This window comes from Mauremys mutica, chromosome 4, assembly GCF_020497125.1.
Source record: "Mauremys mutica isolate MM-2020 ecotype Southern chromosome 4, ASM2049712v1, whole genome shotgun sequence".
In the NCBI taxonomy this organism is placed as follows: Eukaryota; Metazoa; Chordata; order Testudines; family Geoemydidae; genus Mauremys; species Mauremys mutica.
This window is the reverse complement of record NC_059075.1, coordinates 9863428-9879031: the sequence shown is the minus strand read 5'-3', so window position 1 is coordinate 9879031 and position 15604 is coordinate 9863428. Positions and strand designations below refer to the sequence as shown.

General features: G+C 44.8%; 1 protein-coding gene across 1 annotated transcript in view; it reads left to right on the top strand.

The window, feature by feature from the left end:
• Positions 1-399: 399 nt before the first annotated feature.
• Positions 400-15604, top strand: part of GCH1 (GTP cyclohydrolase 1) — a 33325-nt gene continuing 18120 nt past the window's right edge. Inside the window, exon 1 of the mRNA XM_045016939.1 lies at positions 400-870. Coding sequence (XP_044872874.1) covers positions 504-870 — 367 coding nt within the window. The 5' untranslated portion in view covers positions 400-503. The remainder of the gene's footprint in view (positions 871-15604) is intronic.

Sequence of the window (15604 nt, the reverse complement as noted above, 5' to 3'; positions counted from 1 at the left end):
CTGCGTGACGCACGGGCCGGGGCGCCCAATGGCCGCGGCGCGGGCCCCGCGAGCGGAGCCGGGCGCGCTATAAAGAGAGGGACGGTGCCGGGAAGCGCCAGCGGCGAGTCCTGGACGCGGAGCCCGCAGGTGGCCCTGGCCCCGCTCGGAGTCCCGGGACGCGGGGATCCCCGCTGAGCGCGCGGACTCCGAGCCCCTCTGCCCGGGCCGGGCGCACGGAGACCCGGCACCCCTGGGCGCAGAGGGTCCCCTCCCCTGCCCGGAGCGCACGGACCCCCCCCGGCACCGCACGGGCCCGCTCCCCCGGGGGTAGCCGGAGTCTCTCCTCCCCAGCTCCCGGGCGCACGGACCCCCCCGGCACCGCACGGGCCCGCTCCCCCCGGGGGTAGCCGGAGTCTCTCCCCCCCCCCCCAGCCCCCGGCACCGCACGGGCCCGCTCCCCCGGGGGTAGCCGGATTCTCTCCCCCCCAGCTCCCGGGCGCACGGACCGAGTCCTGGGGCCGATGGAGAAGGGGAAGCTGGGGGCGCTGCTGGAGCAGCCGCCGCGGTCGGTGAGCTGCAATGGGTACGCGCTGGAGGAGAAGCCGCAGCAGCAGCCGCCGCCGCCGCCTCCGGCCGCTCCGAGCCGGGCCCTGGAGCGGCCCCGCTACTCGCAGGGCACCAGCGCGCGGTGCCTGGACAGCTGGAGGGAGGAGAGGACCCGCAGCGAGGAGGATAACGAGATGAACCTGCCCAGCCTGGCCGCCGCCTACACCACCATCCTGCGCTCGCTGGGCGAGGACCCCGAGCGGCAGGGGCTGCTCAGGACCCCCTGGAGGGCAGCCACCGCCATGCAGTTCTTCACCAAGGGCTACCAGGAAACCATCTCAGGTATGGGCTCCGTCCCATCTCAGGAGCGGGAGGTGCAAGGGTGCCCCTGTCCTCTCTGTGGGTGATGGGTGCAGGTATCCCCCAAACCAGGACATCCCTCATTTATGAGGACCCTATGGGTGCAGGATGTCTCCACTATCAGGAGACCTGCTGAGATCTTTAAGTTGGAGGGTGCAGGAGTCTGTTCCAGCAGCAGGAGGGCTAGAGAGGGATTGGACGATACAGGGCTATTCCTGGAGGCTAGGTCTAGGGCAGAAAGAGTAAAACTTGTGTTAAATCCAGGAAACTTTCCTTATCTTGAACACTGCACACTGCCTAAAGCAATCCAGCGACTGGAGTAGCACGTTCAGGACTTCTGACCACCTCCAGAAGTGAGGAAATACAGGAAAGTTGCCTTCAGTGTCTCATCCATGATGAAATCAAATAGGATGGGTCCTGCCCCAGCCACCCAACTCCAAGGTTTACTTTTGATTAAAGTTGAGTGAAATATCAGCTCCTTGCAGTAGTGGAGCAGACCTGTGCTCAATCACTGAGGGAAAATTCACTCTTGAAACACACCACTGCAGTAGCCTTCAAACAAAAACTCTACTTCCTGCTGACTCAAACAGCTGCCAGCTTAACTAGAGAGAGTGGGGAAACTCCCAGGGGAAAAAAGTGTGTCATTGATCCTCTGATTTTCTGCATGTTCCTGGTCTGTAGGATGCTTTTAAAAATGTCTACTTCCTCTTATCAGGTATGACATTTTCCCCCCCCAATTGAGGCACAAGGATCTCATGATGCCAGGAGACTTCAGGGTAGGTAGTGAAGGCAGTGCCTACCCGACTTGACTGAAGTAGAGTATATTTACCAGGGTTGCAAGCATGCGCTGAACACATCTGACAGTTTTGTCTACTTACTCCCAGATATTGCCAGTTTCCACTGCATCATGCAGTGTGGTCTTTTTTGCTTTTTGAAAGCTTGTGCACTTTTTTAACCCTGTTGGCTCAGCTGTCTGAGACTTGTGTAGATTTTTAGGCTTGCCCATCGGCTTTGAGGTGATAAGCAAGCCAGAGTAAGCAAATTTAATAGAAGCCTCCATGATCTTGTTTTCCTTAAACAGTTTATAAACTGAAATCTCTGATGTAATTTAACTATTGTCTCATGACTGCTCCACCATAATATTGTCAGTTTAGTGCTATTTTTACATTGACTTCACCAGGGTGTAGGTGAGAAATGGTGCTTTCTAATGTTTCTCCTTTTTTAAGTCCCTAACCTTGCAAACTATTTGCAGCTAAATTTTCCAGGTGTCAGCTTTAAACTCAAATAGTGCTGACTGGGCTAAACAAGAAGAATATGGACCCCACACCCCCATCTAAACTCTCTGGTTAGAGACAGATTTTTACAATGCCTGTACAGTGTCTAGACCAATAGAGCCCTAACCTGAATGGGGACTCTAAATGCCACTTTAACACAAATAGTAATACAACGGTTTGAAAATCTCACTGCTGCTCACCAGTCTCAAGTGAGTACATGGTAGATTAGCGATTTCTATAGGATTCAAGTGTCAACTTTTGCAAAGGACCAAATAGAAGCAAATGTCTTCTACAGTCCACAGCTCCACTGTCTACTTTTGTTCATAGCATTGTCAAGCAGCAGCATTGTGAAACTAACAAGATGATGGTCAGTTTCATGGCTGCTATCCAGACCCTTATGCTGTCAGTGACACAGTCAGGAGCTGTGCCAATGGCATGCTGTTGCTGACTGGAAAAGCTGAGCCACAGCAGGTACTAGTGTTCTTCGCAAGGGAGGAGAAGCTGAAAAGAGAGATTGGAGGAGAAAGAGGAAAGTTTGCACCACTCTTCATCTCTCGTACCAGCCCCATTGCTGCTTTGATGGGGAGAAGGGACAAAGGCCATCTCCTCCCTTCCATCAGCAGACAGATACTGGGCTAGATGGACCTTTGGTCTGACCCGGTATGGCCGTTCTTATGTTCTTCCAGTAGCTAGAGGCACATGGAATCTTACAGAAATTGCACCCAGATAATTATGTGAAAATGGAGGCACCCCAAAGGGTTCAGTAATGGCACCTTGCCCACGACTGGGTGTGGCATATGGGACTGCACCTCTCATTAGGCTGTTACCCTTGGACTTCACTAGTGGAACATCTCACCCTTGCCTTTCACTAGTGCATTTAGTCCTTCAGCTTATAGGTATCTGCTACACTTTTCAAACCTGGCTTTATACCCACAGACTTGTGTATCGTTCCCCACAGCCCTCCTTGATGAGGGGTCCAAGAGTTAGCTGAGCAAATATATAGATTGTAACTATATGTGTGTAACTTTCCTGACAGTCTTGCTTTATTTCTTATTCTGTAAGAATGCTGCCGAGGCAGAAAACCTTGAGATTTTATGAATAGAAAGTGTGGCAGTTCCACATCAATAATTTAAAAAAAAAAAAAAGTAAAACTCTGTCACAAATGAAAAACTTATCTGCATGCTGATGCTGAATGCTGGGTCCCTGGGAGAGGTGTACAGATATGGGGACTTACCTGGCTGTAACTCAAAGGCAGCTCAAAAAGAGCTAGTTATTACAAGCAGCAAGGTCCAGAAAGAAACCTGGAGATGGGGCAGGATCTCAGTGGTTTGCACATTGGCCTGCTAAACCCAGGGTTGTGAGATCCCTCCTTGAGGGGGGCCAGTTGGGGATTGGTCCTGCTTTGAGCAGGGGGTTGGACTGGATGATGGTCCCTTACAAACAACCCTGATTTTCTATGTCTACAGCCCACTTCAGAGCTCCCAGTCAACTCCTAATTTTCCTCTTCTCACTCTGCCTGCTGCCTGGTAGATGGTTCTCATTTGTCTGGCTACAGGACATCAGCCCGGGACCACCATGTAAAGTCAACTGAGATGTCCCATGATAGCCAGCTGTCTCTTCTCGGTGCCAGTGTCTGAACCCCACTCCTGTGGGCAACATCCATGGGGACTGACCTGATTTCTAGCTCATTCAGTAGCACTTCATCCCTGCTATGCCACCTGCTGCCTGGTGGACTCTGTAAGGACTCTGAGTGGGCTGTCCCCATCCCCCCACCGCACTAAGCCATTAGGCCACAGCACTGCAGTCCCCAGTGTGGTCTCCTAGGGAGACTGGGGGAGGCTGCATTGCAGCAAGGTGTGTAAACTGTTAGTTGCTTGCCGCTGACTCTTTTTAAAAAAAATGAAATACGACTTGTTCTGATGTGGAAACTTTCTCATGTGTGACCCAGCCGTTCCCCTTTGGGGATCATTCCTAGAGTTGGTGGCACGAAGCTTTGCAGGATGGCAGGAAAAAAAACTTCATGGAAGAGCCCGTTGGGGCAATCTTCTGGCAGCCCCTCACATAAGGAGCGTCCTCCACGCTCTGAAGATGTGTTCATGGACAGAAGGGCAGAACTGGGTCAAAATATCTTGCAGAAGCTTCTGCACAAGAACCAGCCTTTAGAAGTGATGTGGCCATTTGTGGCTTTATTTTTGGGCTAACTATTTTGCAAAGGCAAAATGAGGCTGCAGTGTGAATATGGTGCTCATTTCCCTCCTCCCCCATCATAAGGGGAAGCATCATCATTTTCCAGTTGCTCCTCTCCTCTTCCCCTCCCGCATCCCCCCAAAGAAGAACACCTCTCATTCTCCAGTTGAAGGCAGACAGTCCTTCTCTCCCCGCACCCCTCATTGGTTGGGTTGGAGGGGAAACAGTTGTGGCTGGGGGCAAAACCTGGGGTTACCTAGCAAAATGTGAAGGTGCTGAGAGGACTTAGACTTCGGAGCTGACACTGATTTAACCTCCATAACGTAGATACTTAAAACTCTTACTATAACTACATTTTTTTCCTTTTCTTTAATATAGCACCTATTTATATCTAAACACTTTGGGGCAGGAACTGTCTCTTATTATTCTTGTACAGCTCCTAGCACGATGGGGCTTTAATCTTGTTGGGGCATCTAGTCCAGCTGTAATACACAGAGTGCCGATACCATCTTGTCACACTTCTGTGGCTGTGGATGGCCAAGTCCGAGGAAGGAGTTCAAATAACTACAAATGGTCCAAGTGTGTGCAATATGACAACAGGGTTTTAAAATCACAGATCTGAGTTTCTGTATTTCTAATTCTACAATGGGATGTGTGATAGCTTATTTCTAAAGAAATAGTGTTTAGTTTGCTGTAAAGATCCTAGAGAAAATTCTGATGTTCAATAAACTTGGATATCAAACTTAGTGAAGACCATATAGAGACTGTAAGGTCAGGAGACATACCTAGTATAAAACACGTTCAAATGTATTAAATGTTCAGCTTAACTCTGTCTAGAAATGAAAATTGAGGGGGTCACATTACTTTGTCTATTTGATTGCCTGAGTGCTAAATATTGGTCTTGAATTCTGAGTTGGTTGAAAGAGGTGGGCAAAATCCAGAGTTTTCTGGCTAGCTATTGGCTGTGTCTCTGTCAGTCTCCTTACCTGCCCTCCTGCTGCCTCCATCTCACCTGGTGAAATCAGAAAGGAGAAAGCAGGAGAGCTGTGAATGCAAGATCACACAACTTTGTGTATGACTGGCATTTTCCAAAGCTCATGTTTTAATGTATTTGGATTGTACAGTGTTATCTACGTCCATTAATATTTTCAAAGGTTGGCCCACAAAGGAGAAAAAAGTACTGTGATTTTGTCTTATTTTGTTTCTTTAGGGTGTGTAAGAAAGACTTGAAAGGCCTTAAGTATTTTTCTGCTTGGAAACTTATTCTCCTTCTTGAAAGAGCAGAAACGTTTAATCTTCTTGTCTTTGTTGTAAGACTTCAGTGATTCAGGGAGATTTTTAACTTTTAGCTTTATTTTGATTTTTTGTTTTGTTTTAGCAACTATTTAAAAAATAAATTTAAACCATGTGGCTAAAACTGTCATGCTGTCTGGAGTGGTTCATGACCTTAAGTGTGAACCTCAGGGCAAACTGTCAAAAAGCAGGGCAGAGACTCCAAACTGGTTGTGTGATCTAGAATTAGATTTCACCAACCCAGTAACAAATGTGAACTGTCAGTCTCACCATGGACTCATAGACTGGAGTGTCCAAGGGGACTGTCTATCTTGCCACCCAGGCAAGTTGGACTTAGTGATGATTGGTTGCCATACGCCAATGGTAATCTTCCCCTCCCCTCCCCCCCCGGGTCCAAATTTCTTGGTCAAGATCCAGACTCCAGAGAAAATAATACAAAAATAATAACAATAATGATGATAATAAGTAAATAGATTTCACGGTCCATTCAAAAGGATCTGGTGGTTCAGATTTGGCCTGTGTCTGCCTATTGACTACCCCTGTCATACACCAAAGATCACAAAAGATTCAAGGTGCTTCCAGTCCCAAGAGACCCAGTCACATACGAGGTACAAATTGACCTGAAGTATATCACACCAAAGATGAAGCTTGTAGCCAAACCTATGGTAAACTAAGGATTTATTAACTAGGAAAAAGAAACGAGTTATTGACGGGTTAAAGCAGGCAAACATAGAGCTACACATGAGTTACTGCCCATGGTTTTAAAAGTGACAGAGCTGTAGCAATCTGTCAGCACTAGATGTCTTTTAGGACTAACCCAAGCTGAGCCTGGGGATCTCTGCTTCTGTTTCCTAGCTCCATCCCTGTGAGATTCCAAACAGCAAAGACAGAGAATTTTCTTGTGTCCCTGTTTTATCCCCTTCTTCCAGCATTCAAGCCGACGGGATGGGCTTTCTTGCAGGTACCACCTTCATGGGTGTAAGAGGGCCATTAACCAAATCTTGGTACTGTGATGTTCCACAATGACCCATTTAGTTTTGGGCGGTGGACCATTCCTCCTGAGTGGGGCCAGGTGTACGCTACAGTACGTTACTTGGGGGTGTGAAAAATCTACATCCCTGAGCAACACTCACACACACCCCATGTAGACAGCTATGTCAATGGGAGAACTTCTCCTGTCAACACAGCTACTGCCTCTCGGGGAGGTGGATTAACTATGCTGATGGGAGACACGCTCCTGTCAGCACAGGAGAGTGTCTTCTCTAAAGCGCTACAGCAGCAAATTTGCCTCAGCACAGCATTTTAAGTACAGACAGATTCAGAGCAAGAATTTTTACAGTTATGGAGCAAAACTTCCATATCCTCTTGTAGCTGGGATACAGACCTTACAAGTAAAATGTACACATGCAACAGTTTACAAGCATTGCATACAGTCTAAATGCTAAACACATTCTTCTAAATCTAATACCTACCATGGACAACGCTAACATACAGGTGAGCTGGTCCGGTTTCAGCTGATGCCTACAGCTTTGGCAAGAGCTGGCACCTGGTTTGTCAGCGTCACAGTTACCTCCCCTTGTGTAATCAAGTTTTCACTTCCTTGATACCAGTGATACATTAAACATAGGGAGACAAGACACGGATTTCTGACAATGTAGGGAGGAGAAGAAAGTGTAAACACAGTTTGCCAAATTCAAGCCTCTGTAAATCATAAAAGAGAAAAATAGGGTAGAGGTCAACTTTTTTGCCTCATTGTATGTTACTTTTGAGACTAGCACTGTATATTCCATGGCCACTTTGGTAATGATGATTGTAGTGCTGTGTCCTGGCCTACTTCACCTATGCTTGTTTGGTACTTATGTTCTGCAGTTATATATTGTTGTGCTAACTAAAGCACAATAAGAACAATTATAACAAGCATCTAATTTTGATTCTAGTTTATGCATTGGCCCTTGCTTTGGAGTAAATGATTAATCAGCTGATCTCTAGTAGCTTGTTCTAGAATTATAGAAACGAGCTTGTACCTTATCTCTGACTTATCCCCAATGATATGAAATCAATGAAAAGCAAATATAAAAATATCAGCACTCCAACCCGAAGTGAAATGGCCATCTCTAGAAAAACATCCTTTTTAAACAAAGTATCAGAGGGGTAGTGGTTAGTCTGGATCTGTAAAAGCAGCAAAGAGTCTTGTGGCACCGACATGCATCCGACGAAGTGGGTATTCACCCACGAAAGCTCATGCTCCAAAACGTCTGTTAGTCTATAAGGTGCCACAAGACTCTTTGCTGTTTTTAAACAAACTTCCTGAGGCAGTCAAGGTTAAATAAAAACTGGATTAAAATCCTGTCTTAAATTTGATTCATTAAATAACATTTCTCACAAAACCTAATCAGAGGGAGGGTCTGTTTCTCTACTAAATGGTTCTTGGAATAAACTTAATCTAGAAAATTGTACATTTAATTAGATTTTCCATACATAAAAGTAAAGCTGGGTAGTCTGTCAGTAGCTGGTTGTCTTTAATTCAGTGTTTGTATATCTGCTTCAGACTACCTGTCAAAAGTTCCCTTTTGTGTTGTGGGAGAAGAGGGGGACTCCTTTTTATTGCTTAAACTTTCTTGGAGGCTGGTGTCTGTAAGGCTGTTAAACTATCAAACGTTACCAAGTATATAACAGTGCAAACTTAAGAAAAAGCACACAATAAATGAACAAGAATAAGTGGAAATATCAGGTGGTAGGCTAACACTAAATTCTAACTAGAACTGTAAGTCTTCAGACTTTCTGAAATAACTTTTGGTAATTTAAATAGAAGGGTGAGCATTCTGAAATGGTGAACTTCAACTAAGCTGACTTTAAAAGCTGAGCTGTAACTACCGGTAGTTGGTTCTTGCCCAGCAATCCCAGGCATTTGCAGAAGGAAAATAACTTGTTTACGTTTGAATATTGAAGCACTTTAAACAAAACAACATGTTCATTAAGGGCTGCAACAAGTACTGTAAAAATGGTGCTAGTCACGCACAGCAAAAGCCTTGCACACCTTTCGTTGAACAGAACAGTCCTAATATATGGTGGTACATTCAGTTTGTCTTTCTGCTAAAGACAATGTGTTAACTTACTCTGTGCTGCCTCAAAGTTTTAAATGAAGAATGTTTATCTGAAGTTTAAAAAAAACCAAAAAAAAAACCAACCCTCATGACATACAGTTGCACATATTTTTAGATTCAATTCTTCAGTAGTCCTACTTTCCTGGACATTTGTTTTGGTTCAAACTGTTACGCTTGTGATTTTTGTTTTCATTTAACCCTAATTACTCAGTGACCCTGTACTATAGATCTCTCATTTTAAGGCAAAACCAGTAACATCTGGTGTTATGTCCAGTACCAATAGACTAACTTCTATCAAATTGTGTATGGCTTGGATTTCTTGGGCTTTCGGATGGAAAGTACTGAATAAATACCACCTTACTGCTATTTTCCTCATCTTTTGTCTGTGGATTTGGTATTTTAACTGGTGACAGTGGTGAGGGGAAACTCATAAGTTCCCAAAGCTCAGTTGGTTTGCTGAGGAGTGTCCTTGCTAAACATCACAATGTAAAAATAGAGAGTCTGAAGCTTAAACAAACAGACTGTTCGATCAGCCAAACCACCCTTTTCTAAAAGATGGTCGGTTACTCCATTCTGTTTCTGTTATTGGAGACACAAGGTGTATTGCTAGATCTTAGTCCACAAACAATCTGTTTGGAATGAAACATCATTTGTAATGTACTGGGCTAGATGGATCAAATAACATAAGTTTTCAAAGGCTGGCTTTCACACAGACCTACATTGTTGTTTTCAGAAGCGGTAAATTTCCAGGGGTGCATATGGTTTGTTATGAAAGCCACTAATATCAATTAACTTCTCTTGTGGGGATGCTTTCTTTGAGCATGGTTACATAATAGGATCAACTCTCCTCCCCCCTGGACTATTGCACTAAGTCTCCAGGCTTTTTAACCACTTTTTCTCACTATTAATGCCCTCAAATTATACTTGTTTGGCAAAACTTCTTTTGCTTTTAGATATTAACTTAATTTTTTTAACCTCTTTATCTGATTGAGAATCCTCCTCGTTAAGGACTTGTTTGCTCTTATGCTGCCTTTCTAGTCCATTGTTTCAAACTTCTCTACTTTGCATCTCTAGTTCAATTTTTAATGGTTCCCATGATATTATGGTAACGTTATGAAAACCTTTATTGAAATCTTGATGCATTTTAATGAGACTCTACATAATCCTGCTTTCCCTCATATTACTTAATCAGTGAAAGACCAATTTAAGAATTTTGAAATCTTAGTTACATCTGAGAATCTGTAATAACTATGATCTTTCATATGAATAGACTCCAATCTCGTGCTCTATGCAGAATACATTGATAGGAAACCAAATGAATCTGTTCCAATGACACGCAATAATATTGTTTAACTGATTTTGACTTTCCTTTTTTGCCTTTTTTAATATATCAAATAGGTATTAAATTCTTCAAGCTTTGCTTTTGCTAACTGAGGGATTAGCGCTTCTTTCTGAAACAATTAATTCCATCTGGGGTTGAGTACACAGTTCTTGTCCTTATGAGAAATGGTGATGACAGACAAACTTTTATAAGAACCCTGTAGGTAAGATTTCTTCCTTTAGTTTCAACTCAGCAGGAACATATGTGAGGGGAACAATGTGGATTTGATGCCTATTTAATCCTTGTATTGCTTCCTTTTTAGTTCTGTTGTCTGTTTAAGCAGCAGTGTTTTCAACCCATGCTCCCTTTAATTTGGAACCTCTTTCTTTAATAAAGATTTCTTGAAAACTCTGCATCCTCCAGAATCCCTTCCTTCTGAAAAACGTAAGCCATTAAAATGCCACCACCCAATAAACTGTCCGTACATGGCTGAGAATTGTTACTGTTGGAATCCTGACATCTTGTGTCTTACACTTTTTTATTTTATTTTTTTTTTTATATTAAAGGCCACCATAATTTTCATGCCTTAAGGAAAATATTCTTGATGGGTAACTGCAGTCACTTCCTAACACCTGGAGAGAATGAAGATTTCAACCTTGGATTTATTTTTTGCTTTCCAATAGCAATTCAGGGTTTGAGAAGCATCCGGAAATTAGATTAGTTTCAAATCACTATGGCTGGTGTTTCCACCCATGCCCAGTACAGCTGTAGCATGTGGCTGTATCTTGTGTGTATTCTTCTGGTTTTTTTTTTTTTTTTAAAGTCTCTCATTTCACATCACTGCACACAATCAAATCTTACTCCCCATCATTCTGCCTTAATCTTGACCTGTACAGACCACACCTCTTTGGATGAATGTAGTTCACATGTGCTCCTTGGCCTCTGAGATTGCTTGAACAGTGTCAGCTGGATGTGGACACCATTCTCAGTCCAGTTCCTGTGAGTGAAGGTGAAGCCTCAGCTGGCTTTGAATCAGTCACCCAAAGGAGAAATGGATTGTCCTGTCCTATCCTACTTGCCCTGGAACATATTAAACTAACTTGATTTAAAGATGCTTGTCTGAATCTGAGGAAACCTGTTACAGACAACTGGACTTTTCTGTGTGGGGTTCTTGCCTTCTTAGTGCAAACCTACTTCTTTTAGCTTAACTTTTGAATTAATGTGTTACTCACGTTCATAGAATATTAGGGTTGGAAGGGACCTTAGGAGGTTATCTAATCCAACCACCTGCTCAAAGCAGGACCCAATCCCCAGACAGATTTTTTGCCCCAGATCCCTAAATGGCCCCCTCGAGGATTGAACGCACAACCCTGGGTTTAGCAGGCCAATGCTCAAACCACAGAGCTCTCTGTCCCCCCCTCCCTTATGAAAGGAAACTACACAGTTTTGCACAGAGTAAAAATTATACCTCTGTTGCAGAGCAGCAAGTTGAATGTGCTGCAGCCAGAGGCTAACTGTTGCTTAATGTTTATTGGTAATCTCCCCATTCAAAATGCAATTCTTCTAATATCCTGAAAGCTCCGTGGCTTAGCAAATAATTCGCCGCCCCATACTAAAAACGCTTGTTAAAATGAAAGGACCTCTTTGAAACTTGAATATCAGCGGCTTTTAAAGTGGCTTAAATGAGAATGTAAGCAGCCTGTGAACTTTTCATGTTTCCACTATTGCGATGCATTGTCAAAGGAAGCAAATGTAAGTGTCACGAGTGTTTGTTTGTAAAACTGACAGGATGCATCAAGATGCTAGTCTGTATAGTGCTGTCATCTTTCACTCTCTTACCCTATCCAGCCAGCTGTCAGGAGATGCAGAGTCTGCCCCTTGGTTGCCAGAGGTGATTTTTGCTTTCCTGTGTCACATGAAAGCCATGCAAATAGTTTCTATAGCAACAGGTCCTCTTTCCTCTGACGCAAAATCCTGAAAAGGTCTCTTGTTCCTTGTTTTCATCTGATTCTCATTTTGCTTTCATCCACTGTTGTATTGTAGATAAAGGTTTTATTTCAATTTTGCTCAGAACTGCTTCTTAATGGACGCCAGCTGTTAGTTTTACTACACATCAAAGTCGCCACAGCAGTACCTTAATTCTGGGTCAGAGGAGAAATTGCTGTGATACTTAAACGATGACACCTAACTTTACTTCTCATGTTTACTTAGCCCCCGCCCCACCTCCCCGGAAGGCATCTGTGTTTGATCTGAACTGTAGCCACCGTGTTAATACAATACGTTTTGCAAAGGGCTTGTGTGTTCAACTCAATTAGTTTTTCTGAGTTATCCTTAGGAGCATGCAGTTTCCCTTTCGTTTGTGGATCTCTCAGCCTTGTGGGACATGCTGTTTTGAAGCAGCATGCAAACATATCCTTTTTGCAGCTGAGTCCTTGCAAAAACGCAGGGGACAAGTAGCGCTCTTGAGATCTTCACAGACTGTGAGGAATACCTCTCTTCTCCCATCTGCTACTGGAACAGATGCATAATTCAGGGGTTTGTACTAATGGTAGGGGGTGCGTAGCTAAAGTGATGTTGCAGGAGTGGTGAACTCCAGCTGAGGCGGAGAAGAGCTTTCCTTTCAATTACACATGCACGCTGCAGAGGACAAGGAGCCTTAATCGGTGTGCCTGTTGGACACAGTGCACTAGAGAAACTGTTGTACAACAATCCTAGCACTTGTGTGAAATTAACCCCATGCTCTCGGCCATTGAGAGCTCTAGTATGTGGAGTGCTTCAAATTCAACTCGTGTACTTGTGTTAAATGTGTGTGGCTTTTTGTTCATTAAGAAACACAGAAAATAAATGTAGTTTAGTTACTGGGGCTAATTTCTCTCTCCCCACCTTTTTATTTTTTGTTTAAAGAGCTAATCTACCCCTCCCCTTTCCTTTCCCCCACCCCCGCTTAGAACAGTCAGGAGAAAAGTACACTAGCTCTTCTAGCAGCACAGAAAGCTGCCGCTGACTAAACTGGCTGGGATTGTCTTGCAAGAACAAATTCGAACACTGGGTGAATCTCGTAATGCCTGGAAAAGAGAAGTCCTGAAATTTATTTGTGCTTCCACTTGGTCTGGAAATATCAGGATCTGGCACCGACGTTTCCAGTGCAGACATTATTTATGACTTGGGGATTCCAGTTTTAGGTGAAACAAGGATGTGAAGTGGTCCATGAAAGCTACAAGCTTAACTGGGCAGCATGGTCCAGTGACTAGTGCACCGGGAACAGACCCCCGGTCTTCCACCTCCCAGTCCAGGTCCACCACTGACCCGTGTGACTCTAGCAATTGCACAGCAGTCACTAATTTTGGTATGAAATCATGTTAAGCACTCTCCTTCATGGCTGCGAAACATAGACACTTCATACCAGGCACGTGAAGCAATTAGAAAATTTTCACATGCGCTGCCTGCGTCTCATCTGTAACATCAAGTGGTTGGTCAAGATACCAAATATTGAAGTCCTGGACCAGTGCTGCATGACTTTGTGTTGAATGAATCCCTAATCGTGCAGGCACAACTTTGGTGGGCTGATCACCTCCGACGTATGGGTGATACAGGACTCCCCAAAGCCATATTTTAAGGACCGTTGAAAATGGGAGCAGGTATGCTGGGAGGCCAATGAAAACTATAAGGAACTCCCTAAAAGCTGGCCAAGTCAACCCAAACACATGGGAAGCTGCTGTTGCCAACAGATCAGGATGGTTGTAGACCTGTTTGTCTGCAGTTAAAGCCATTGAGAATTGTAGAACAGAAGAAGCCAAAGAGAAGTGGGAGCGAAAAAAGGAAGCTGTGGCAAAAACATGCTGCCACATCTGCCCAGCGTGCAGACAAATGTGTCGATCCCTCATTGGCTTACAAACACACTGACTCTCATACATCAACTGGCACAGGAGACTCCAACAACCTTTTCTGTGTGTAACCAAACCATCCCCTGGGATCAAACTCTGGGGCTAAATGCATGAGCTAAAAGCCACATGGCCCTTAGCTAAGGCTGTAGAGCAAACTCATTAATCTCTAAGTGGTCTCGGTGCCACTAGAGGGGACAGCGCACCACACCCAGAAGATGTGTGGGTTACATGTGCTTCTGTCCTGTCTCTTTAGATTGTAAGTACATTGAGACAGGGACTGTCTGTACAGTGTCTGCCGCACGGGGGCCCTGAGACCAGTTGGTTCTACTGTAAATCAAGTAACCACTCAAAAGGCTTGGCTGGTTTTGGCAGTGGGGTCAAGTCACTTTTATATAGCCTGGTTCAGTCATCCTTGAGCAACAGCAATTCACCTGAGTCACTGCAGCTTGGTGCTGGAGCGAGGCGCGTGACACTGGTTCTTTCCAGAAGTCGGCTTTTACAAATCTGGATTGTTCTCAGTAGAAGTCAACCTTCAGAAGAAAACTAGACTTTGCACTGTTCATTGAAGGAGAGGTTTTCAAAGTCTGAGTAGGAAGGACTCATCTCAGCAGGGTAGGGCTGCTTTGGAGAGAGTCTCTCTTTCAGTCAGCTAACCCTGCCGTCTGGATATGCACTACCCCACATCTTGTTCGCTCCATCTGTTCTGCTTGTTGTGTAACTTGCTCTGGCAATGCTGATGGGGTTGCGGGAAAGGCTAAATTGATAAATCCCTTTTGGCATTCACATGGGCTGAAGAGGGGTGACCTGCAGTGATCAAAGTAGTAGAAATTGCTCTGGATAAGGTTGTTCTGGGCTTCTCTTGCTACTAATAGTCACCCATTTATTTATTTTTTTTTATGTGCAGAATCAGCAATAAGGCAAGATCCACATGAGCGAAAAGCGAAGGGGCAAAGTCTTGGGGCTGCTCCACAACTCTGCTTTTGTCTGGATATTGTCTGCTTTGGAGTGTAAACTCTTAGGGTCTGTCTACACTGCAGTTAAACTCACAGCTGGCCTGTGCCAACTGACTCTGGCTGGCTCGTGGGTCTCACACAGCGCCCCCCCCCCCTTAGCCTAAGTGCCATGTAGACGTTCAAGCTTGTGCTAGCTCTGCGACCCTCCTGCTGTGCAGGGTCCTAGAGTCTAGGCTGCAGCTAGAGCTGAACCTCTACACTGCAGTTAACCAGCCCTTTAGCCCCAGCCCCAAGAGCCCGAGTCAGCTGGCATAAGCCAGCCACAATATTTACTAGTAATGTAGACGTACCCCTTGTTGCACTGCATACATACAGGCTGAATGGCACTAGCCTTTAGTCCCTGAAAGCTTTGGAGGGAGGGAGGAAGGATGGGCTCATGGCCAAGACACTGGACTGGGTTCAAGAGACCTGTGTTCCATTCCTGTCTCTGCAACAACCTCTCTGTGTGACCATGGGCAGGTCTCTTAACCGTCTCTTTTTTTCCATCTGTATAATCAGGATAACACTAGTCTCCTCCTTTACGTGTAACTTAGCCTTACAATCTCCCTGGTAAATGCTCCATTGAGCTGCTTTGATGGAAACCTGTAAAGGTCCATTCTGTAAATGTCAATTTCTTCCGACAGTGCGGACTTTTTAATCT